Below are 24455 nucleotides of genomic sequence, written 5' to 3'. Positions count from 1 at the left end.
GAGTGAAAAAGACGGCCTGGGGCCGGGTGCAGTGGCTCATGCCTGTAATCTCAGCACTTTGGGAGGCTGAGGTGGGCGGATCAATTGAGGTCAGGAGTTCCAGACCAGCCTGGCCAACATGATGAAACCCTGTCTCTACTAGAAATACAAAAATTAGCCAGGTGTGGTGGCGGGCGCCTGTAATCCCAGCTACTCAGGAGGCTGAGGCAGGAGAATCGCTTGCACCCAGGAGGCGGAGGTTGCAGTGAGCCGCGATCGTGCCACGGCCCTCCATCCTAGATGACAGAGTGAGACTCTGTCTCAAAAATTTTTTAAAAAAAGATGACCTGGATCTCACACGGGAACCCTGTCCCCCATGCTAAGCCTGGCCCTCGCCCCTCTTCCTCCATTGTGTCGGTCAGCCAGGCACCCTCACAGTCTGGAGCTGGTCTCTGCAGTGGTCAGGATCCCTGAGGTGGGGGGGTGCCTGCTGGCTTGGGCCTGGCCACCTTGGTTCCATGCCCACCTTTCTACAGCTGCTTCCCTTATGGCCGGCTTACAGTCTCCCTGATGTTCGTAAACCTCAAACTGCCCATCTGCAGTTGCAATTTCCACCCATGTGTGTGGGAGAGAAGAGCAGACCAGTCACCCACATGATAGTACAAGCTGAGCCAGCCAAAGCGCAGGAGCCCGGGCCCCCAGACCCTCCACTGACCCTCCACATCTGGTGTCTTTTTCTGCCTTCACATCTGTCCATTTTTCAATCCAGATTTTGTGTCTGAATTCCTAAAAGCTTGTATCACTCTCAGCATTCTCCCCAGGTGTTCTAGACCTGACTTTTGTTTGTTTTCTTTAAATCTCTGAATCCCTACTGCCTGGCACTGTGCCTGGCACATAGCAAGTGCTCAATAAATGTGTGGTGCCTGAACAAGCAAACGATTACAGTTATGTGTTCTCCATTATTCCATGAACTTGACCTCCTTCCACACCTTCAAGGTAAGGAACAAAGGCCATGTCCACTACATTTCCATGGCCTCCAAGTCCAGCTCAGGGCTGAGAACCCATCACTCTCAGTGAATAAGGGAATAAGGACCAATTACACCTGTTAGGGCTGCCTAACAAACCATACCAAAACCCAGTGACTTAGAACAGCAGCCTTTATTTAGCTCACAATTCCGCATGTTGGCAGTTTAGCCTGGGCTCAGCCGGACAGTTGTTTTGGTCTCAGCCAGGTTCCCTCACGCATCTGTAGTCAGCTACAAGCTGAGTCTCGCTGAGCTCTCTCACGTGTCTGAAATCAGCTGAGACAACTGATCCAGGTGGGCTCTCATCCTCCAGCAGGCTAGCCCAGGCTTTTTCGCAGGATGGGGGCAGCTGTCCTGAGAGAGTAGACATGCCCTAGACCTCCTGAGGCCTAGCTCAAAACCGGTAAACCATCCCTCCCACAAATTCTATTGACCAAACTAAGCCACGAGACCAGTTCAGATTCATGGGGTGGGGAAAACAGATTCTGCCTCTTGATAAGAAAAGCTAAGAATGACATCATAAAAAGTGAGGACACAGAGGGGCAAGGAAAGTGGTGGCTTTGTTCCCAGCTAGAGCTGGGTGTGGGCCTGGTGCTCAAGTCTGCTCTGTGTCCTAGTTTGCAGTGAGGGTGAAGAGAGAGTTTGAGGTAGATCCTGGGGCTTCTCCCCTCCTGGAAACCCTGGGATGTGGGGTTGGGTGCATCTCTATCCCGTCCCTTTGTTTTACTGCATCATAGCACTTACTACGGTCTAATGTGTCTCTTACTTCTATATCCATGCATTTGTAGTCCTCCCCGCTCCACAGAATGCCAGCTCCTGCAGGGCAGCATCTCGTCTTTCCCATTTCTGCTCTTCAGTCCTCTGATGCGGAACGACAGGGAGTCCCCTTGGTCAGAATGCTGAAGGGTGAGCTGCCCTGCAGAAGACATTTTGTCCTGCCTCCCAGTGGAAGAACAGGGGCCTGTCGGGGATCTGAGAAGGCTTCCTGGAAGAGCAACACTAGAGCGGATGCTGGATGACGAGGGGGACCCTGTGGTGTCCCTAGCCCCGGGGCTTATGTCTGCCACACCTGGGCTGGCCGGAGAACTGCTTGAAGTTTTTCTCATAGGTGGGCAGGCTCTCTTTGAAGCAGTGCATGGATTGCTTGTCACACTCGCAGGCCTTCAGCCCGCAGTGGCAGCTGGCACCAGGACCAAGGGTGCATCCACCTGCAGAGACACAGTGGGTCACTGGGGACTCCCAGCCCAGCCCCAGGGTTTGGTTCTAAGGCTGGGGAGAGCGGGGAGCTCACTGTAAGGGGCCAAGGGTTGAGGACAGAAAGGAAAGCCACTGAAAGGGGTACATGTATGCATGTGTGTGCATGTCTGTGTGTGCATATGCATTTGTGTGCATGTGCGTGCATTTGTGCGTGTGTATGCTCGTGTGTGCATGTGCGTGTGCATGTGCGTGTGCATGTGCCTGTGTATGTGTGTGTGCGTGTGCGTGTGTTTAGGGCTCTCAGCCACAGCTCCCCTGCATCCTCAAGCCCTTCCCTGATCACATCTGGGCATCCCACGAGTGCTGGAGAAGCCTAGAAGGAATCAGGAGGAGGGGGGCGTGGGCTGCGTGGAGGGGCCCTGAATGGGTGCACCCAGGCAGCACACAGGCCAGGGTGATGGGAGCATTTTCCCAGAGCTCATCTCCTATTTCCAGCTGCCTGCTTGACATCTCACTTGGTTGTCTCAGGCATCTCCAACTTGAGGCATTCACAAGGGAACCCTTGATGTCCTAGTGTTCCCTCTGCCTGTGAGCCCGTGAGTCAGCCACATTCTCAAGAAAGTAGGAGCCGACCTTGCTGCCCCCGCTCCTTCCACATTTCACATCCGGTCTGCCAGCAGGTCCCGCTAATCTTCTCTGTGTTTAAAATAGCCCATGCTCTGCCCTCCTCTCTCCATGTCTTTGGCCACTGCCCAAATCCCTGTCATGAGCAGCTCTTCCTCCTTCATGGAAGGAAATAAGCAGGGACTGTCTCAAACTGTAATCTGAGTTACGTTCACTCTCTGGCTTACAGCCCCAATGTGGTTTCCTATTTGGGAAAGACATGCTGAATCCTTCCGTGGCCTCCGTGGCCAGGCACACTTGCCGGGATGCCACCCTCACCAGCCTCTCCACCCTCATCGCCCTCCCCCTCCACTCTCCCAGCCTCCCTGCTCCTGGCACACCCGCCTGTTTCATGTCACAGGTCTTGCTCTGTCTTGTCTCTGGGCCTTTGGACTTGCTGTTCTTTTTGTCTAAAATGCTTCTCCCCAGGATCTGCAAGCAGTGGGATCCCTGCCACTATTTGAGGCTTGGTCAAATTTCACCTTCTCAGAGGCGCTCCCTGACCACCTGAATTAAAGCTCTCTCTGGCCACGCCCTCCATACCCGTTTGTCTCACTCACCGTGCTTTTTACTTAACTTCTCTTACTGGTTTCCTGGCTTGTGTCTGCCTCCGCTCAAAGAAGCATAAGCTGTGTGCGGCTGGGACCTTGTCTAGGTCATCACAGTGTCCCCAGCATCCAGGACAGATGCTGCACACAACAGATGCTCAATAGAATCCATGAATGAAGAATAAGAGAAGGGATGAATGAAGCCTCTATGGGCCTTTGGGGTTCAGTGTATGCACTTTGGCCGAGTGACCACTAGATGGGGACCTTTTATTTACCTACTAATCAGAGCTGTAGCACTGTGTGCATGCGTGTGCCTGTGTGCATGTGTATGCGTGTGTGTGCAGGTATGTGTCCATGTGCGTGCGTGCGCATGTGTGTGTGTGCATTATGCATGTGTGCATGTATGTGTGTATGTGTGTGTGTGCATGTGCATGTGTGTTTAGGGCTCTCCGGTACAGCTTCCTCTTTCCAGATAACTCCACCCTAGTCCACTCTCAGGGTTGGCAGTGAGGAGGGGAGGCCACCAGACGCCCTGGTTTATGACCTTGGGCAAGTTAGCTTCAGCTTCCTCATCTATGAAATGGTACTAAAACCTAGTCATTTCAGAAACACATGGCAGTGTCCCATTCCTGGGGTGGTGGTGAGGATCGCTGGTGTCTACCGACGAGTGGTCCGGATGTGCCTGGCACGCAGAAGGTGCCCTGTGGGCGCTTGCTGCTGTTCTCAGGGTGATGCACTCCAGCTCCACGTGGAGAAAAAGCAGCGCCCTGTGGAGCCGGCCGAGCTGCCTGCAGTCAGTCTGTTTGCCTCTCTCCCTCTGCAAAGTCTGCCTCCTGCAGAAGCCGTCCTCCCACGCCTCCCTGGAACTTCTCACGTTGTGCCAACACCACCGAGCTTCCTGCCCCCCCTGCTCGCCCGCAGGGAATCTGCCAGGGATGTTCACTCCTCTGGCTCTCCGGTTTTGCGGCTCCCGCCACTCCCACTGTTCTAGCGCCTGGGTGCCCTCTGCCCTCCCACTCCCCCTCCTGCCTCTGTGAAGATCCTTCCAGATGCATCAAGCCCAGCTCCCCAGGTAGCCCCCACTCTCTCAGGGGGCGAAGGCTACTTGAGCTCAGGCCCCCCAGCCAGCCTCACTGTCCAACCAGAGGGCCTGGTCCAGTTGCTGTCACCCTGGAAACACTTTTCTCACCTTCCTCAGCCACCTTCTTTCTTGTCCTTCTCTCTGTTGATCTCACTGTCTTCTGGTCCTCTCTCTTCTTCTATTCCATCTCTTGTTTCCTTTGCCTCGAGTCTCTAGCCCTCCTTCCTTTCTCCCTGCCCCCTCTCCCTTTCTCAAATGGTCTTCCTGTCCTTTCTAACACGTGCATCTGACATCCAGTTCTACTTCAGTGGCCTGCCCCATCCCCAGGCCTTCCAGAACTCATCTGGAGCAGCAGTCTTTTGCAGTGGACTGTCAGTTCTGTGGCATTCCTCAACCATGGACTGGGCCTGTCATGATCTGGATGATGAGACAGCCCCAGGCCAAGAAAAACCATCTTTGGAGGCCACCTTTTAAAAGCAAGCTTAACTCCAGACCTTGCATCTTTTAATGTGCCAATGGAGAAACCGAGGCATGAGGAAAGGAAAGGAGGGCTTTGGAATGACTTTCTTCCGCATGAACTACATCTCCACAGATAAGAAGGGGCAGCAAGTCTGCATTCCTGCCTGTGGCTGGCCCAGGCCCCAGTCTGAGCCCCTCACCTCAGCCCTGGTTGTCTCTGAATTCTCTCAGGGGTGTTCTTGGTCAGTGTCAGAACTCTGAATACTCCCAACTTCTCCGCTGCAGCCCACACCTCTCCCTTGGGCTCCAGACTTCAATAAGCATGTGTCCACCTGCCTTCCCCTTACACCTTGAGTATCTCAAACTCAAGGTGACTCACACCAAACTCTTGTTGTCTTCATCATCAGCTCTCCCCCCATCTTCACGAGCTCAGTATTTGGTGCCACTATCTACAGCCACTCAGGCCAGGAGCCTGGGGTGCAGCCTCTGTTCCTTTCACACCCCACGCTGAACCCAACAGCAGGTCCTGTTGGCCCTGACCCTACCTGCACAGCATTCCCGGCATCTGACACTTCCCATCCCCACTGTCACCATGCTGATCTCAGCTGTGGTTGTGCCTCCCAGTGCTTTGCAACAGTCCCCTAATGGGGCTCTTCTTTCCTCCCTCACTCTCTTCTTTCTCTGCACTGTAGCCAGAGTGATCTTTCTGGGGCAAAAGTAGAGTATCCTCTGCTTCACATGCTCCAATGACTCCCTTGCCATGGACATAGAAGGCATGTGTCTCATCCTGTCCAGCCTCATCTCCATTCTTCCCCAAGGCTCCTCTGCTCCTAGCACACCGGCCCTGAGGTCTCAGACCAAATGCCACCTCCCCAGAGAGGCCTTCTTCGACCACCTAAAGCAGGCACCCTTCTGTTTCCTGACCCCTAACCTCTGTCATTTTGCAGCCTGTCACTTTGTCTGAGGTGCTTTAGAGCACTTGGCCCTGTCTGAATGTGTCTTTATTAATGAATATGCTATGGTCTCTTGTTTTTTTTGGAACACAAGCTCCTTCCAGGCAAGGACTTTGTCCTCCTCATTGCTGATCTCCTGACCCTAACATGCAGTAAAGGCTCCTTGCTGACCACCCTACTGGCCACACTCACATGGCCTACAGGCCAATGCCAGCAGCTGACCCCTAGGAGACAGGAAGCCAGGTTCTTGGGCCTTAATCTCCTCATCTGTGAAATGGAGAGAATCCTATTTCCTGTTTCCTGACCCCCAACCTCTGTCATTTTGCAGCCTGTCACTTTGTCTGAGGTGCTGTACAGCACTTGGCCCTCTTTGAATGTGTCTTTATTAATGAATATGCTATGGTCTCTTGTTTTTTTTGGAACACAAGCTCCTTCCAGGCAAGGACTTTGTCCTCCTCATTGCTGATCTCCTGACCCTAACATGCAGTAAAGGCTCCTTGCTGACCACCCTACTGGCCACACTCACATGGCCTACAGGCCAATGCCAGCAGCTGACCCCTAGGAGACAGGAAGCCAGGTTCTTGGGCCAGATATGCTGCTTCTGTGCTTTGGGGTGTCAGGCAAGTTGCTTTCCTCTTAAAGCCTGTTTCCTCAGCTTTCAAATGGTGATAAAGATACGTGCACTGCCTATTCATGAGTGCTTTTGTTCATCTACTCATTAAACAAACAAGTATTGCGCTCCCAACATGTGTCTGGTCTTTGGCTAGGAGCTGGGGGCACAGGTGCAAGCCAGCAGACCCCACACTGCTTAGTCCAGGGGCACCATTCCCTGTGGGCTCTATGAGAACCAGTGCCCTCAAACAAGACAGGCTTGCTCCTTGCTCTCATGGAACTTTCTAGTCGGGAGGGAGAGTCGATGCACACAGACACAGAGAAGTAAACAAGATCATTTCAGGTAGAGATGAATGCTGGAGAGACGGTGGGTAGCATGTCAGCGAGTGGAGGCTGAGATGAGGAATATATTCAGCGGTAAATGAGAAAAGTCTTTGCAAAATACAAATTCCAGCAGTTACCATTTTCATCTGCCCGCTTTGGCAGAGGGAGGCAGTCAGAGGCCGGGAGATGCAGATGATGGAGGTTCAGTTGGCTGGAACCCCATCTCTGCCTCCCACACCGGATCCTCCCTGTACCACACATGTATGTGCATGTGGGTGGAGGGGGTGTCACTGCTGAGTGAGCTTAAAGTCCCTTGCAAAAATGCCAAGTACTTATGTAAGCCCACTCAAAGGAGGGATAACCACCTCCCAGGTGGCCTAGGGGCAGCTGTCCCCACCACCAGGCAAATTGGGCCCTGAGCTCTGGTGACAGGCCTTTCTCTGCACTGATCTCTCAGTGACATTTAGAGTCGTGGACAGACCAAGTTGTTTGCTTCATCTCCCTCCCCTGCTTACCTACTGCATCCCAGAGCAGCCCCTCGTTGCTAGGCAACCTGGGACCAGGCCTGGGTGCAGGATTTCAGAACTCATGGGTGGCTAGGGAGTTGGTTAACTCTTGCAGGGGCAGCTCTTTGAGCAGAGGTGCAGTTAGGATAGGGAAATAGGTTTTTTTATTGTTGTTTTTCTTTTTTGAGGTAGAGTCTCACTCTGTTGCCCAGGCTGGAGTGCAGTGGTACAATCACAGCTCACTGTGGCCTCATCTCCCGGGCTCAGGTGATCCTCCTATCTCAGCCTTCCGAGTAGCTGGGACTACAGGTATGCACCACCACACCTGGCCAATTGTTTGTATGTTTAGTAGAGACAGGGGTCTCACTGTGTTGCCCAGGCTGGTCTCGAACTCCTGGGCTCAAGTGATCCTCCCGCCTCAGCCTCCCAAAGTGCTGGGATAACAGGTATGAGCCACCATGCCCGGCCAGGAAAGGGGTTTTATTCCATAAGGGGTTACTGACCATAGCCCGATGGGCACAACTACAGAGCGGACTCTTCAAAGAAACAGTAACAAAGAAAATCCCAGTGCTATAATCGAAGAGGAAAAGAAAACTTGGACAAAAAGAGGAATTTCCACATCTAAAAGGAAGGCCATTAACGAAGCACCTACTGTAGGCCAGCCCCTGTAGCTGGGTTGCTTTAGCTAATCCTTCCAGCAGCCTTATGAAGTACAGGGGATTCTCTCCATTTCACAGATGAGGAGATTAAGGCCCAGCTATTAATACAAGGGGTGGAGCTGGAATTACACCCAGTGCTGCCTGACTCTGAGGCTTCTCAGCAGGAACACAAAGCTGCGGGGCCTTAAAGAGAAGCAAACTCCATCTGCCCCTCTTTCCTTCCCTGGGCCAGGGCAGAGCATTCTGACCAGTTTGCTGCAGATCCTGAGACTTACACTGTGTGAGGGCCTCCAATCATGCACACACCAGCACCCTCCACAGGGGAGGCTGGTGTGAGACAGGGCACCCGGGGTTTGAATTCCAACTCTTCTTTCCCTGGCTGTGTGGCCTTGGCCATCGTGCTTAACCTCTCTGAGCCCCAGGGGCCTCCTTGATAATGGGAGATAATGCTCACCTCAGTGGTTTATCATGTGAGTTCAGGTGCTGTGTGTACAGCATCTGTCACAGAGGCTCATACACTGTAGCCGTTGTTATTGTACCAATTTCATGGATAAGAAAACCAAAGCCCAGACAACTCAGGCCAGACAGTATGTTCCAGAGCACTGAAAAGGTTCAAGGCACATGCATCTTAATCTTGTCTGTTTCTTGGATCAAACTCATCCCCTCTGTGGGTCTCAGTCTCTTCATTGCTACAATGAGGGGCTGATCTGGACGATCTCTAAGGGCACTTTAACTCTGGAGTTTCCACAAGATCGTGAATGCCAGAAGAGCAGGGACTGGGTCTGCTTTATTCTGTGCCCCTGGCCCCAGGCACAGCACCGGCACTGGGCGGGTACCCAGTGGACGCTCACTCAATACTGGGGCAAGTAAACCAATGGACCTGGGGCTCAGCACATGTCAGCAGCCGACTCTGGATTAGAACCCAGATCACCTCGCTCTCAGCCCTGCTCCTGGGAGCAGGGGCTTGGCAAGGTGGGGGTGGGGATGACAGGGGCTGTCCTGGTCCTCACTGGCTGGGTCAACGAGGAGGTAGGGGCTGATGCCCTGGGACTGATTTGGAATCCTCCTCCCACGCTAGTGCCCTGAGCAAGGCTCTGGACTCGGGAGCCCTGGTCAAGGCTGCAGGAGCAACTGGCTGCTTCTGCTCTGCAGGGGCAACGTGGGAAGAAAGCACAGCCCAGGCCACGTACTTTCTGGTTCAACTCCCAGCCCCTGCCGGCACCTCCCACCATTGCCCAGCAGCGCCACTGCCTGGGGCTTCAGCCTCTGCTCCTCACCCTTTGCTCCACTCTCCCCATCTCTTGGGGTCCTCGGCTGCGAGGGTGAAGAACGTTGAATAGAGAAGCTTCCCTGGGTACAGAGAGCCCAGGCCAGCCCTGGCGAGTGCAGCCAGCCCACAGGAGCCCAGGGTGGAAGCTTGGGCTGGGCCAGCCAGGTGTCCCCGCCCCTGTGGCAAAGACAAGTGGGAAGAGGCCATGGGAAACTCGATCCCTGGAGGCCACCTTCTCCAGTCCCCTCTCCCCATCCCTCCCACTAGGACCTGATCCCTTCCCCTCTCCTGAACATGGCCTTAGAGGTGTCACAGAAGAGACACTTTGCTTTAGGCCTGAGAAGGACCACACCAGAGAGCTCCAACTCAGGAAGTCTCCTTGAGCTCACATGGGGAACAAAAGGGGGTTCTTTCCCTGTCAACCATGTGCTGGTGGCAGTGGGCAGGGCAGGCCAAGAAGCAGGCCGAGAGCTGAGGCAGGTCCTCCCAGTGCAGGGGTCTGAGCCCCCAACCCACACGGCTGGTGCCAGGGAGACCTCACAGTCCTAACTCTGGGTATTGGTGTGTGCTGAGCTGAAGTGGTGGGTGGGGGGAGCTCAGGAGACCAGGGTTCTGAGCCCTGGAGCCCACTACGGGATGGAGGACGTATCTGCTGCCCTAGGGGATGAGTGGCTGAGAGGTGGTAGTTCCCTGACCTCAGGAGGAAACAGAGGAACTCCAAGGTGCACTCACAGCTGTGAATAAATACACCTGGGAAGGAAAGTGATTCATGCAATCCCACGAGGCCAGGCAGGAAGTGAGCCACACACTATAAGAAGCCACCTCTTTATTTGGTGCTCTTCACCCTCCCAGCCCGGGACCCCAGGACCCACCCTGGGTATGCCGGGAAGGATGGTGCTCACCAAAGGCCACTGCCCAGTGCCTCCAAATGTGCCTGCTGTTTAGACCAGGATTGCCCTGCACATACCCGTACCCTACCAGCCGCAGAACACGCTCCGGATGCCAGGGCCACGCCCCATGTGCAGGGCGCTTGATCCACTTGCCCACATGGCTCCTTGAATGGTCTCAATAACATGTGAGTCCCCCTTCCCTTCCCACCTATTTGCTTTGGTGGCCCTGGTGGCACCTATCTTAGTGCTTGGCATGCAGTCGCTCTTAATAACTATTTGTCCAACTGGAAGACAGTTGAGCCGTTTTGTTAACGAAATGACAGAAACAAGGAAACATGTTCTCAACAGTAACAGTTGTCAAGGGAAGCTTCAAAATTAGCTCAAGTGAACAAGTATTTATTGAGCATGTACTATCTGCCAGGCTCTGGGCTCCTGGAGAGTTCAGGAGGTGCACTCATGGGCGGGAGAGACCAGGGCAGGATGAGCACGGACACTCCGAGAAGCTCTGGAGCATCAGGAAAAAACTCAGGAATACCTCCTTCCAAGCACTTGGAAGCATTTCATTTTCTAAAAGATCTCTGGGTCAAAGAGGAGGTGAATGTTAAGGAAAGGCCCAGGTTAAAAGACATTTCCATACAGAAAAGGCTACTCACAAACCACTGTGCCATTGACGATGTGGAACTCGTAGCTGTTCAACACAGGCTGGCAGCCGAACTCCTTCAGCTTCTCGTAGCAACAGTCGTGTGCCCGGCAGCATCTGGGGCGAGACAAGAGGGAGATGAGGGGCTGTGCCTGGAAGTGGGTCCCTCAGGAATCTGCTGGAGGACCTTATCTGGGGAGAAAGGGCTCACCTGCCTCCTCCTCTAGGCAAGAAGGCATTGAAGGTGAGGAGGTGAATTAGCAATAATATTAAAAATAGGCCAGGTGTGGTGGCTCATGCCTGCAATCCCAGCACTTTGTGAGGATGAGGCAGGAGGATCGCTTCAGTCCAGGAGTTTGAGACCACCCTGGGCAACATAGGGAGGTCTCCTATGTTTTTTAAGTAAAAAAAAAAAAAAAAAAAAAAAAAAAGCCAGGCATGGTGGCACCAGCCTGTGGTCCCAGCTACTCAGGAGGCTGAGGTGGGTGGATTGCTTGAGCTCAGGTGACAGAGGCTGCAGTGAGCTGTGATTGAGCTTCTCCACCCCAGCCTGGACAACAGAGCAAGACCCCGTCTCCCAAAAAATGGATAAAATAAAAAATAATAATAACAACCAGTAGCATTTCCTGAGCCCTCTCTAGTATCTGTTGCTATCTCATTAGCCACTCATAGAAACCTGTGAAGTACAATCATTGTCGCCCTTTTGTAGGGGAGGGACTGAGATTCCAAGAGGCCAATTTCCCAAACTTAGGCAGCTGGAAAATGATAGACCCAGGACAAAAACCTAGGCCCATTCATTCATTTGACACTTTTTACTGAGCACCTACTGTGAGCCAGGCACTGTGATGTTCTCTGAGGAGACAATTGTCTGCAAAAGCCAGGGTCATCCTATTCATGGCACCCAGAGTTGGCTAGGGGCTGGATGGGAGAGCACGGGAGGAGAAATAACATCTGGAGCATGGTCTCAGTCCATGTCCTCAACCACTACACAAGGGACAGGAAGGCAAAAGCTTAAGCTTAGATTCTAAGGCCTGAAAGGCCAAGAAAAATGTTTCAGTCTTCCTTTCACCATTCCCATCTGCAAGTGGGGGCTCTGCTGTTGATCAGCTTTGGCTAATGATGTTCAATTTCTAATCAGCCTTTGGACTTTGACAGGGGAGGCACAGACCATCAAGGATAGGGGACAAACTTTGAAATAGGCAAATTCTCGTTCAATCCCAACTCTGCCACTTACAAGCTGCATTGCCTTTGGGAGGTGGTTTAGCAACTCACTGTCCTCACCTGTTAAATGGGCTGGTATCACTGTCTTGTGCATTCCCTGAGATAATTAAATTAGGTTTGTGTGCCAATCGCCAGTCCCAGTGCTTGGCACGTAAGGGTGTTTCATAAGTGTCAGTTGCCCTTCCAAGGCTCTGAGGTCCTCCCATATTTCCATGAGCCCCACCCACAAGACTCCAGCTCCAGGAGTGATATTTAAGGCCCCACTGTGGGGACATGTTTCTCCATACTAGGTTAAATGTGGCAAGGAACATTTTGCTTTCTTATGTCTTTAAGTGAAATGACATGCAAACTGTCCCGTTTCTTACCTCCCCACACATACACTCACCAGATGACACCCACCTCTACTTTTTCTAGGAACTCGCACTCCCCCACCCCCATCCTTTGGAGGAGGCCTGGAAGCCAGGTTTGTGCCATGCAACCTCACCCAGATGGACAACTTCTCCAAACTGGGCCACTTGGATTCCCTCTCCTAGAATATGGAATTAGGACTAGTGAGTCAGTTGTGCTGTGCCTATAGTCCAAAAAGCTGGAGAGCTGAAAGCAGAGGACTTTTACTATGAGGATGAAACAGCTTCTAGAGCTCTGGGCAGGACTGACTGCATAATTGCAGAGGCCAAAGCAAAATGAAAACGTGGGGCCCTTTATTAAGAATTTCAAGATGGCGGCAGCAGAGCAGTAAACCACGTTTAGGCCTTTATGAGTGCCGGGCCCTATGAAACTTCACAGGTGACACACTCAAGAAGCTGGCCCCGACCCTCGGTTTCTCAAGACCCATCCTCCGAATCCCGTTCAGTTCTTCCTTCCATTAGCCTGAGTTGTTTTCTGTTACTTGCCATGCAAGAATCCTAACACCCTCTCTCTGGCTTCAAGCATGAACTTTAATGCAAAACAAATGATAGGTGGCCTTAGAGCCTCTGCACCCACCTGTCAGTGTCATCTACGGGGATCCCTTTGCCCCCAAGCCCACAGTAGCAGCCATATCCGTAATATGAGAAGAAGGCACTCCACCCTGTGATGTGTTTGACCATCCTCTGAAACTGCTAGAAACTGCTGTGGGTGGGGGCTGCCACCACCGATGAGAAAAAAAGGAAGAAGGAAGTTGCAATGAGCACGATGCTGCCTTGATGTCCCCTCCCCTTACTAGAATGCTGAGCATTCGAAATATCACCAGATCCCCAAAGCAAAGTGCAAGGGGCATGGCTGGAATCATCAGCCCCTTTCCTGGGGAAGAAAATAGGTTCAGATTTGCCCCTGTAACACAGCTAGTTTTTTGCTAACCCGGATGAATACCCAGTTTCCATGAGGTTCAGAACAAGGCTCTCCCGTCAACCATAGTGTTCCCCCTCAAAGCAAGAAACCACAGTCCTAGGCAGAACACCCTGGGGTCTGATGCAACATGAATGGGAAAAGTTCAAAGCCAGAAATGCCAGTCCCTCCAGATGTCATCAGGCCTTTACTATCTCACAGGAGAAACAAAATACTTCAGAGGCAGGAAAGGTATCCTCAATTATTATTTTTTTAAATGGCAAGTACACATGAACTCAGCTGTTTTTGCTTCTACAAGATGCTTGTGAGAGTGGGCACAAATGCATACACCAAATGGTTTGCTGAAGCATTATCTGTGATATCAAAAAACTGGAAACCACCCACATGTCCACCGACAGGGGGATAATAACAAAATTGTGTGTCTCAAAAATAAACTACATTTGATAGCACTATCTCTAGGCGATTGGGATTGAAGAGAAAGAAACAGGCAACATTCATTTTATACACGTCTCTGCTGTCTCATGTCTTTTCACAATAAGCTTATGTTCCTTTTTTTTTTTTTTTTTTTTTTTTTTGAGATGGAGTTTCGCTGTTGTTGCCCAGGCTGGAGTGCAATGGTGTGATCTCAGCTCACTGCAGCCTCCGCCTTCCAGGTTCAAGCAATTCTCCTGCCTCAGCCTCCTGAGTAGCTGGGATTACAGGTGCCCGCCGCCACGCCTGACTAATTTTTTGTATTTTTAGTAGAGACGGGGTTTCACCATCTTGGCAGCTGGCCAGGCTGGTCTCGAACTCCTGACCTCAGGTGGTCTGCCTGCCTCGGCCTCCCAAAGTGCTGGGATTATAGGCATGAGCCACCACGCCTGGCCCAGCATGTGTTTCCTGTCTATTATGGTGTTTTGAATGTGTGTGTGTGTAAAGGCTGTATAGAGGATGTATATCAAACTCTTAAGAGTGGTCACATCTGGCAGTAGGGAAAAAACTGGGGTCTGGGGAGGATGAGGAGGAGCTTTACCTTGTTGCTATGTACTCATTTATGTTACTTTTTAATTATAAGCATGTAATAAATTTGCAATAAAAATACAATAAAGACATGAACTTGAAGAAAAGAAACAGAAATAGAGTTTGGGGAAGTTTTCTCAGGTGCCTTCAATCTCACTATCATGTTCAGTCTAAACGGGGGTGTGAGGGAAGAAGCCCGGGGTGGTCACTGCTGCCCAAGCAGTCCCTGGAGCCGCACTGAGGGGCTGATCTTCAGGACACACTGAGAAGCTACAGAGGCGGTCATCCCTGCATACAGGTATCCTCCTGCACTATCACCTCACAAAGTGTAAATGCCACCACTCGCTGTGGGGAAAGGAAGTCTGTTTTTGACATCTTTGACTTAGGGATTCAAAAGTTATTGTGACTCAATTGAAAGAGACAGGAAAATGGATCTGGACAACCCTCCACTCAACGAATCCAGCAAAAGAGTCTATCAGTCTCCAAAAGACTCCAAACTGTTTCCCGGTAGGTCTTTCTTCACTTTGCAGAGGTAAGCAATCAGATCTCCCGGCAGCAATCTTATAACTACCAATTATCCCATAAGTCACCATAAAAATGTCTTTCTGATAAGCATTAATTATTCTTAAATTAGCTGGATATATGTCTGTATTTTTGTTCTGAATCCAAATGGCCTTAAATAAAGGCTACTAGCATCCAAAGGAAAAAAGACTCTTGGGGACGAGGGGGGTAAAACAGTAGTCAAACTCCCTTTCTAGCAAATGGTTGGCAACCTCTGATTTCCTAGACACTTTATAAGATCCCAACACTGGGATCAGCCCATTTTATAGCAGAAACAGAAGCAAGAGGACGTTGGTGGGAGCCCGTTCCATTCCTGATTCTTTTCTGCAGGACTTGTGACTTCCCTCACCTGGTGCCACCTGGAGAGTCCCCCCCTCCCACTGATGTAAACAGGAAGACAGAAGCTTGGTGCTGTCCCAGCAAGCTCTCTACTTACAGCAGGAGAGGGAGGAGGATGAGGACGGCAATGACCTTCATTCCTGAGGAGACCAGGGGGTCTGAGGTTCTACGGCCACGCCTTCACCTGTGTGTGAGGGGTCTCCCAGTCGAACCTCTATTCTGGGACAAAATGACCAAAATGAGGCAAGGGTATTTGGGTGCAAAACCCTAATTGCAGTGCCTTGGAAAGACCTCAGCAGAGGACTCAAAGAAATCATTTTCAAATCTCATTCCCTTTGAATATGGTAGCCTTTCTGGCATTTAGACCTGAAAATATAAAAATAAGAAGGGCTCCATGGTTTTAAAAGTGCAAATGTTGGTTTGTTTGTTTTTTTCCAAATTTCTTTCTTTGGCAACATCATCCCTTCATCTCTTCTTTTTTTCTTCTGAGGAGTCTGTATTTCCTCTGTTCCCAAGTTGGAAAGGCATCTATGTTGTTCATAATAGAAATCCCACACAGGTTTGCATCTAGTCCCACAGTGCCTTCCTTCCTTGATACCCAGACATCTTATTCATCAACTTTACCTCTCTGCACCTTGGTTTCTTCTCCTGTAGAGTGATACTAGAAATTCCTGTCAATAATTTCAAGCCTTTATTTTAAAGGCTTCACGGGTATTACATGGTTTAACCCTTACAACTCCTTCTGAGGTTCTATTATCATTTTGAAGATGGGTAAACTGAGACCCAGAGAGGTTGAACAAATTCCTCACGATCACATAGCTGTCTACTTCACAGACTCATTGTGGGACCTGCTGGAATAATGAAAGTAAAACTGTACTTTCAGATGCAGTCACAGGTAGACACAGAATTCATATTCCGATTAGTATGGGTAATGATACCCGTGTTAGAACAGTAGAGGAGAATGTGGGTTGCAGCCCTGCCATGGAGCTGCCAGGGATCAGTCAATGGCTTTCTTTACATACCAGTGGTCTTTATAGCCCCCATCATAAAACAGGCTAAATCTGGTAATGTCAGGACTTGGGGTGTGAAACTATAGCTCGGTTGAGCCTAGAGAATTTGGCAGGTGCAGAGCTGGGGCTAGATTTATACCTGGTGGCAAAGCTTCCCAGGAAAACTTCAAAATGACCATCCTGCTGCAGATCCCTGGGAGAGTTAATCAGGGTGTCTTTGCTATCTTCTCCCTTTGGCAACATTCTGGTGGATGCTGCGAGGCCAGGCCCTGACCAGGCCTGGTCCCAGCCAACCTTCACTTCAACTGCTGTGCGGGATGTTTTTTAATTAGGTTCTGTCTCTACAGGCTTGCCTCCTTTTTCCCTTTTGAGTCTAAAAAAAAAAATCATGTGCAGGTTTAGCCCACGAAAAAGGGGCTCAGTTCTTTTGAATGAGCAGGTGATGACACTTTAGAGAGACAAAGAAAGGAACCTGGTGCATTACTGGTCATGAAATCCCATAGACTCTTATTAAGCACAACTATGAGGTCTTCTAATGAGAACATTCTGACCCAAGGAAGCTGCCAAGCTGGCTGGAGAGACCAAATAGGTAAACAGAGACCAAATATAGCCCCAAAGCCCCATGCGGGCAGCAATTCTGTTTGGTTCTCCATTAGTTCCCGAATGCTTCACACAGTCCTGGCAGGCCCCCTCTTCAGAGCTGGGGTACCAGCTGCTGCTGACGCTCTCCCTCACTGCGAACCACCCTCTGCTGCAGGTACCACGTGGCCCAAGGTTATGGCCCCTCCCAGGGAAGACAGGAGAAGGAGTCTCTAGCCAATCCCTGGCTGGGGTGATAGTTTAAAGGGCCATCCCTTGTCTTTTTCAGGATAGCTCTGAAAGGCGGTCCCAGCCCCAGAGCTCCCTCTGGCCTCAGCAACTGCCTCTGTGTGTCAACTTCTCCCTCTATGTCAGTTTCTGTGTGTGTGTGTGTGTGTGTTAGCGTGTCCCTCTGTGTCAGCTTCTCCCTCTATGTCAGTTTCTGTGTGTGTCAGCTTCTCCCTTATGTGTCAGCTTCTCCCTCTATGTTGGCTCCTCTGTGTGTGTCAGCTTCTCCCTCTATGTCAGTTTCTGTGTGTGTCAGCTTCTCCCTTATGTGTCAGCTTCTCCCTCTATGTTGGCTCCTCTGTGTGTGTCAGCTTCTCCCTCTATGTCAGTTTCTGTGTGTGTGTTAGCTTGTCCCTCTGCGTCAGCTTCTCCCTCTATGTCAGTTTATCTGTGTGTGTCAGCTTCTCCCTTGTGTGTCAGCTTCTCCCTCTATGTCAGTTTGTGTGTGTGTGTGTGTTAGCGTGTCCCTCTGTGTCAGCTTCTCCCTCTATGTTGGCTTCTGTGTGTGTGTGTGTTAGCTTCTCCTTCTGTGTCAACTTCTCCCTTGCATGTCAGCTTCTCTTGCTATGTCAGCTTCTGTGTGTCAGCTTCTCCCTTCTTTGTATGTCACCTTCTCCCTCTGTGTCAGCTTCTCCCATGTATGTCAGCTTCTGTCTATGTGTTAGCTTCTCTTTGTGTCAGCTTCTCCCTTGTGTGTATGCTTCTCCCTCTGTGTCAGCTTCTCCATTGTGTGTCAGCTTCTCCCTCTGTTCCAGCTTCTCCCTTGTGTGTTGGCTTCTCCCTCTATGTCAGCTTCTCCCTTGCATGTCAGCTTCTCCCTCTCCCCATTCTTCCCTTGCTCACTTCCCGACAGCTGTATCTCCTGGAGCCTCCCATCAACACACTTTTTTGTGTCAGAGTCTGTTTCTAGGGAGCTCAGTCTGCATCCATGTGGAGTGATGAGCACTGCTCCAGTGGCTGTATAAATAAATGCCTCTGAGTTCAGAGGAGGGAGCAGTGAACTCTCTTGGGAAGGTCACAGAAATCTTCCCAGGAGAGGTGGGTATTTGAGAAGGCCTTAAATTCCCCTTAAGTTTATGCTCTGCTCCTGTTTACTCCTCACTACAACCCTACCAGGCAGGTTCTATCACATTTACATTTGACAGAGGAGGAGACCAAGTCTCAGAGAGTGGAAGTAACCTGAAAAATCCACACAGCTATGAAGCAGGCCAAGACTTAAACTCTGGTCCCTTTCTCCAAATCCAGTGCTCTTCCTTCTTGCCAGTTTCCCTACCTAGATCTCTTGTTCATGGGCATTTTGAAGGTTTGAGGGCATTTTCATGCACTGACCTTCACAGCTATGACTCAGGCATGGTTCTCTCCATTTGACGAGTCATTTGGGGCTGCCTAGGATTGTGCCGAGGCTAAAGCAAGAGCACAGGACCAGAGGGCCCGAGGCTTGATGAGGGGCAAGAATGTAGAAAGCATGGCATTGCCTCCCACGCCAGCCCCTAGGACAGCAGCCAGTAAGTTGCGGGGTCCCTAGGAGCCACCATCTGGGTCCTTTGCTGGACCCATCAATTCAGCTTTTATCAACAGTGATGAAACACTGGTTGGCTTTCCTTCCCATAGAGAAAATAAGATGGATGGAGCCTGCAAGCTCATTAAGGACAGAGGTCATGTCTGTTTTGTTCACCTCTTTATCCCTAGTGCCTTCTTAGCACAGTGCCTGGCACAAACTAATACTACCCATGATGATGGCTAACATAGATATCACATTTATGCCTTGCAGGGGTTCTGAGCACTTTACATATATTTACTCACTAAATCTTTATATCCCCTAGCTAGATAAGTGCCATTATTACCCTCATTTTGCAGATAAGGAAACTAGGGATGGAGAGATGGGCAGGAAATAAATATTTGAGGTGTGAATGAATGAGTGAATGAGTGATAAGAGTCTTATCATACTTCAAGTTACAGAAATAAAAACAATAACTGCAACCCCTCAAGTACCAACAGGAGGCTAAGCACAGGATGTGAATTAGGATTATCCTTGAATCCTGAATCCTCCCGATGAGGCATATACAATTAATTCCAGCTTACCAGTAAGGGTAATTGAAGCTGGCACAGGTCAGGTCATTTGCCCTGCAAACTGACAGGTCCCAGACTTAACCCCAGGTGTGTCCAACTCCAAAGCTGGCACTCCTAATCCTTGAAAGCTCTCCTGCTTCCATGCCTATCCAAAACACCACCAAGAAGGCAAAACCCAAAACAGCCCAAGCAGCGAAGCAGGTGTCACAACACTCTTAGACTCTTGTTTTAGATGCAATTCTAACAAGCTGCTCAGCTTCATTTCTCAGGCCCAGCAGCTGGACAGGAATGGAGTTAGAGCAGCTTCTCTTAATAGGAAGGTAAGAGAGGGGTGATTAAAGCGATAATCAACAAAGCCCAGGAGCCTGGGTCACTGTGTGTTGGGGCAGCTGACTCCATTCACATCAAACTAGTGCACCTGGAGCACAATTATTGACTGCAAGTTGCCAAGGAAAGGTAGCACTGTGCAAGAGACTGCAAGGGTGGAGAGCAACTAACTCAGGAGCCTCTGTCAAAGAGGAGGGTTGGGGCTGTTCTGCCACTTCCTGACAGATTTAAACTACCTGAACCTCAGCTTCCTCCACCAGGGAGGTGGAGACAATGATTCTGGCCCCCCACAGAATGCCGGCAAGATTCCACAAGCTCTTGAAGGTGAAAACGCTTGGTCAACAGTAGCCAAGGTGAATTACAGTGTTTGATGTGTTCTGTTTAACAAGACTGGAAAGTAGGCTATACATTTTTGGATATTTTCCAACAATATGGGGAAAATAATAAAAAGGTGTGGTACAGTCATGCACCATATAATGACATTTTGGTCCAATGACAGACCACACATACGAACAGTGGTCCCATAAGATTATAAGGTAGCTGCGCTATATAGGCATAGCATTTTTTAAAATCTTTTATACCATATTTTAAATTGTACCTCTTCTATGTTTAGATCTGTTTGGATACACAAATACTATTGCATTACAATTGCCATTGTGTTACAGTATTTAGAATAGTAACAAGCTGTACAGATTTGTGGCCTAGGAGCAACAGGCTATACCATACAACCTAGGTGTGTAGTAGGCTAGACCATCTAGGTTTGGGTAAGCACACTCCACAATGTTTGCACAATGACAAAATTGCCTAGCAATGAAGTTCTCAGCATGTATCCCCATGGTTAAGTGACCCATGACTGTACTTCAAGGGTTAAGTTTCATCATCCAGAAACTTCCCTCTTGCAGATCCCCTCAGGAAGCTGATCACAGGAGCCATGACTACCTGCCAGCCTCTTGGCCTAGCTACTAGACTATCCACCTGGTTCACCTTCTGCTTAAAGGTTACCCATGATCTCAATCCGCATGTCTAATGAGACCAAGGACAGGCAGAGCAGGACACTGGCTATAGACTCTGAAATCTAGAAGTCACTAATTCAAAATGGGGCCAAACACTCTGTGGGGACAAGCCGCTAAGAAACCGGGGCTCCCGCCTTCAGCCAGCCCCTGGGGAGGTCATTTGGACCCCAAGCCAAATATGGTTGGGGAGGATACCAATTAGCAGCTTGCTGGATCGCTCAGTGGAAACTCTAGCCTTGGAATCAGCACCACCATCATCACTGCTGAGCACGTATCACAAAGTAAGCATTGTGTGGACAAGGCAGGGGATTCCGAGACAGGCAAGTTCCTGCCTTCAAGGAGCTCATAACCTACTGAAGGAGATGTACACTGTAAGCGAAGATGATGCGATGAGAGTTAGCCCTCACTAAGCACTTGGCACGTGTGTTATCTCATTTCAGCTGCAAAACAATCCTGTGCTTATCACCTCCATTCTAGAGATGTGGAAACTGACATCCAGCAAAGGTAAATCATTTACCTAATGGCTTCAGCTGCCAAGCGGTGGAGCCACGATTCAAACTCAAGCTTTGGTGTCACAGGCAATGCCTGCAGTCCCTACAACCAGTGCGACAGACAGTACAGATAAGGGCAGTAGGGAACAAGCAGGTGAGGAGCTTGGGGGTGGGACTCTGGGGTCCAGGGTGGGCTTTGGAAACAGCTGGATGCAGGTTGCAAAATTGCTCTGCTGCTCATTCACCAGGGGGAACCCTGAGGCTCCACTGTTTTCTAAAGCAAAGGAGGGCTATGATGCCTCCATGAAGGAGCGTTGTGAAGATGAAAGGAGCCGACCTAGGGAGGGTGCACAGCGCCATCTTGGGCATGTTCCACTGGACCAAAGGCGACCAGAGGGAGCACATGAGTTTTGTGGGGAGGCTGCGGTCAGGAAAGGGCTTCACGGAAGACGTAGCTTTTAAGATGGGCCTTGAAGGATCAGTCAGTTTGGCTTAACTTCAAGGAAGGGAGCAGGGTGGGGCAGGCATGAGCAAAGACACTGGAGATGAAAAAGCTGGGGCCCATCTGGGGAGCAAGCTGGTTGCAGTCCAAGGAGAGAGCTGGAGAGATCGGGACATGGCTGGAAAGGAAGGTGAGTCCACATTTCAGCTGGCAGGGCAGTGACCTCTGCCCATGTTTACTGAGATCTACTCTGGGTATGTGCCAGACACCAGGCATTATCGGGCCCATCCTTTGAAGATATCCTCTTTATAGAAGGTGGGGGACAAAGGCAGCAGAGGCACAGCAATGGACTGGCGCCTTCCTTTCCTCCTCTCCTGCGTCCCCCTGGGGCTGGGCATTACACAACACTGGAGAGCAAAAGGCATGTACTGCTGACATTAACTGCATGTACTGCTGACATTAACTGCATGTACCGCTGACATTAAACAGACCGCCATTTCACTGTGCACTGGCAAAGGCGTGCGTGCGCGCAAGCGCGCGCGCACACACACACACACACACACACGGGGTGAGAAGCCAATTTGATTCTCCAAAGGATTGCATAATTCTTAGGTGATTTTAAAATAGCTGATGAAGAATCCACTTTAATCTTTTTTGGGTGGGCGCTGAAGGGCTGAAGAGCATCGCTAAGACACTTTTGACAGAATCATTAACAAGAAATAAGCCGCCAGCACTCAGCTGCAAAACCAGCAGCTCCTAAAACCACCATCTTTTACACATTCCGAGGGCCACAGAGGCTTCCTGGATGACCAGAGTGTGTGAGGGGGTAACCCAAACAAGAGGCCTGGCCCAGCCCAAGCCCTCCTTAGCAACTCCCACGGGTCACAGACTTCCCTTCTGAGATGAGCAGAAACACCACGACTGACATGATCTTCACGGCCCCCAAAGAACTGCCTTGTCTGTGCCAATCACTTGGCACCTAATCGTGTCCAGCCTGTGCCTGCTATTCTACCCTGGGCTCAAACTGTATTGAAAAATAATCTGATTTGTAACTCTTTATCGTGTGAAATGTATTCTCTCAACCAGACTCTGAACGTCTTGAAAGATAGTTAGAATTGTGCTCCTGTCGCAATCCTGTGTCCACATGTCTGGGACAGAACAGATAGCAAATATTTTGCCACATGTTAGATAATGAATCTATGGTTCTTTTTTTGTTTGTTTTTGGAAAGATAGCGTCTCGCCATGTTGCCCATGGTTGGTCTCAAACACCTGGCTTCAAGCGATCCTCCCACCTCGGTCTGTCAAAGTGCTGGGATTACAGACGTGAGCCACCGCGTTTGGCCTGAATCTATGGTTCTTGTATGTCTACTAAGATTATCTTCTAATGATACTGTCAGTAAATTATTAATCTGCATATCCCATCAGTCTAGAACAGAGCTTGGCAGACAATAGTCCAGTTAAGACTTCTTTCGAAGAAATCTTAATTCCATCTTGGAAGAAAGGCTTCATCCAAGAGGTTGGGACCTGAAGGGTGAGTGGGAATTAGGCAGATGAGGGAGGGTCGGGAGGAATCTTCTACGGTCAGAGGGAGTGTGAGGGTGTGTACATGTGTGGCTGTGTGGCCAGAAATGGGCTTCCAAGCACCAATGGAGGAGCAATTCACCTTGGAGAGAATCAGAAGACATTAGAACTGGAGGGAGGGAGGAAAGCAAGGAAGCGTAGGCAGGCAAGTTTGCGGGTCTGATGGCAGAAGGCTGAGGAAGTTTCCAAGTGATGGCTTCTATTTTCTCTCTGAAGAGGGCAGTAAAGGTATCTTCTAAGAGGGAGGAGGGGCGGAGGTGGGAGAGGGAGAGGTGGGAGGTTTTGCAAGCAAAACAACGTTTTGAAATAGCCATTGAGAAGAAAGGAGAGGCTGGGAGAGGTGGCTCATGTCTGTAATCCCAGCACTTTGGGAGGCTGAGGCGGGAGGATCACTTGAGCCCAAGACTTCAAGACCAACCTCAGCAACATGGCAGAACCCCATTCTACAAAAAATAATAAAAATTAGCCAGGCATGGTGGTGCACGCCTGTAGTCACAGCTACAAGTGAGGCTGAGCTGAGGAGGTCCAGGCTGCAGTGAGCTGTGATTGCACCACTGCACTCCAGCCTGGGTGAAGGGGTGAGACCCTGTTTCCCCTTCAATAAAAAAAAAAAAGGAAGAAAAAGAGGAAAGGAGGGAGAACCCAGTGGTCGGCTGGGGATGGAAGTACAGGGCGGAGGGTCTAATTGAGGTTAGAGACCTTGTGTTTCTGTTACACCAAGGTGTGTGGCTGGCCAAGACTTCTTCAGTACCCTGTATAGGTGGACTGATTTGGCTTGAGGTTTCATCAGATGGAAGGAGAGCAGGACTCGGGCAGGGAGGATCCTGTTGAGAATGCCGAGGTAATGGGCCAGGATAGGGAATAAGCAGATTGATAGCGAGGGGGAAAGCGGAGACAGCAATGGACAGGAAACCCAAAGATGGTGAAAAACAGATACAGCGGAAGTGACTCAAGTGGCTGATAGTGGAAGAGATTGTGGCTGGGGACATCAAAGGAGGTGCAGATGCTGTTGATAAGAGTCCCAGTGTGCCCCGGAGTGGGAGGCTGATGTGAAAAGAGGTCAGGGAACTGGTGCTGAAAGGGCGGTACTGAGGATGGGGGCCCTGCTCCCCGCAACTCAGATACCCTAGAAGCATCCACTCAGAGTCTAGGGTTCCGAGAATCCATCAGTCCCACGGCCTCATTTTAAAACGAGGGACACTGAGAGGGTCAGGGCCTGACCCAGGGTGAGAAACGGGTTTTGAGACTAGTGGTGCTGCTCCCCGCTCCTCCATACCCCGGCCAGGGCTCTCCCTCTCCCAGACGCTCTCCCCCAGAGAGAAACAGAGGCAGGTGACGCTAGGAAGAGGAGGAGAGAAGGAGGCCGCGGGTCCCTGTCGCCTCCAGGCCGGGCAATCCACTC

General features: G+C 50.5%; 1 protein-coding gene across 1 annotated transcript; it reads right to left on the bottom strand.

Moving 5' to 3' along the window:
• Nucleotides 1–1118: 1118 nt before the first annotated feature.
• On the bottom strand, nt 1119–24434 carry PLA2G2C (phospholipase A2 group IIC). The gene is given in 8 exon segments (XM_055262061.2): nt 1119–1358; nt 2074–2212; nt 10820–10902; nt 10938–10952; nt 13012–13159; nt 15360–15471; nt 23136–23263; nt 23753–24434. Coding segments are annotated over 6 exon segments (453 nt in total). The 5' UTR covers nt 15391–15471; nt 23136–23263; nt 23753–24434; the 3' UTR covers nt 1119–1321.
• Nucleotides 24435–24455: the final 21 nt, after the last annotated feature.

Source organism: Symphalangus syndactylus, chromosome 22, assembly GCF_028878055.3.
Source record: "Symphalangus syndactylus isolate Jambi chromosome 22, NHGRI_mSymSyn1-v2.1_pri, whole genome shotgun sequence".
Classification (NCBI taxonomy): domain Eukaryota; kingdom Metazoa; phylum Chordata; class Mammalia; order Primates; family Hylobatidae; genus Symphalangus; species Symphalangus syndactylus.
The sequence above is the reverse complement of the archived record's forward strand: the minus strand, read 5'-3'. Positions and strand labels throughout refer to the sequence as shown.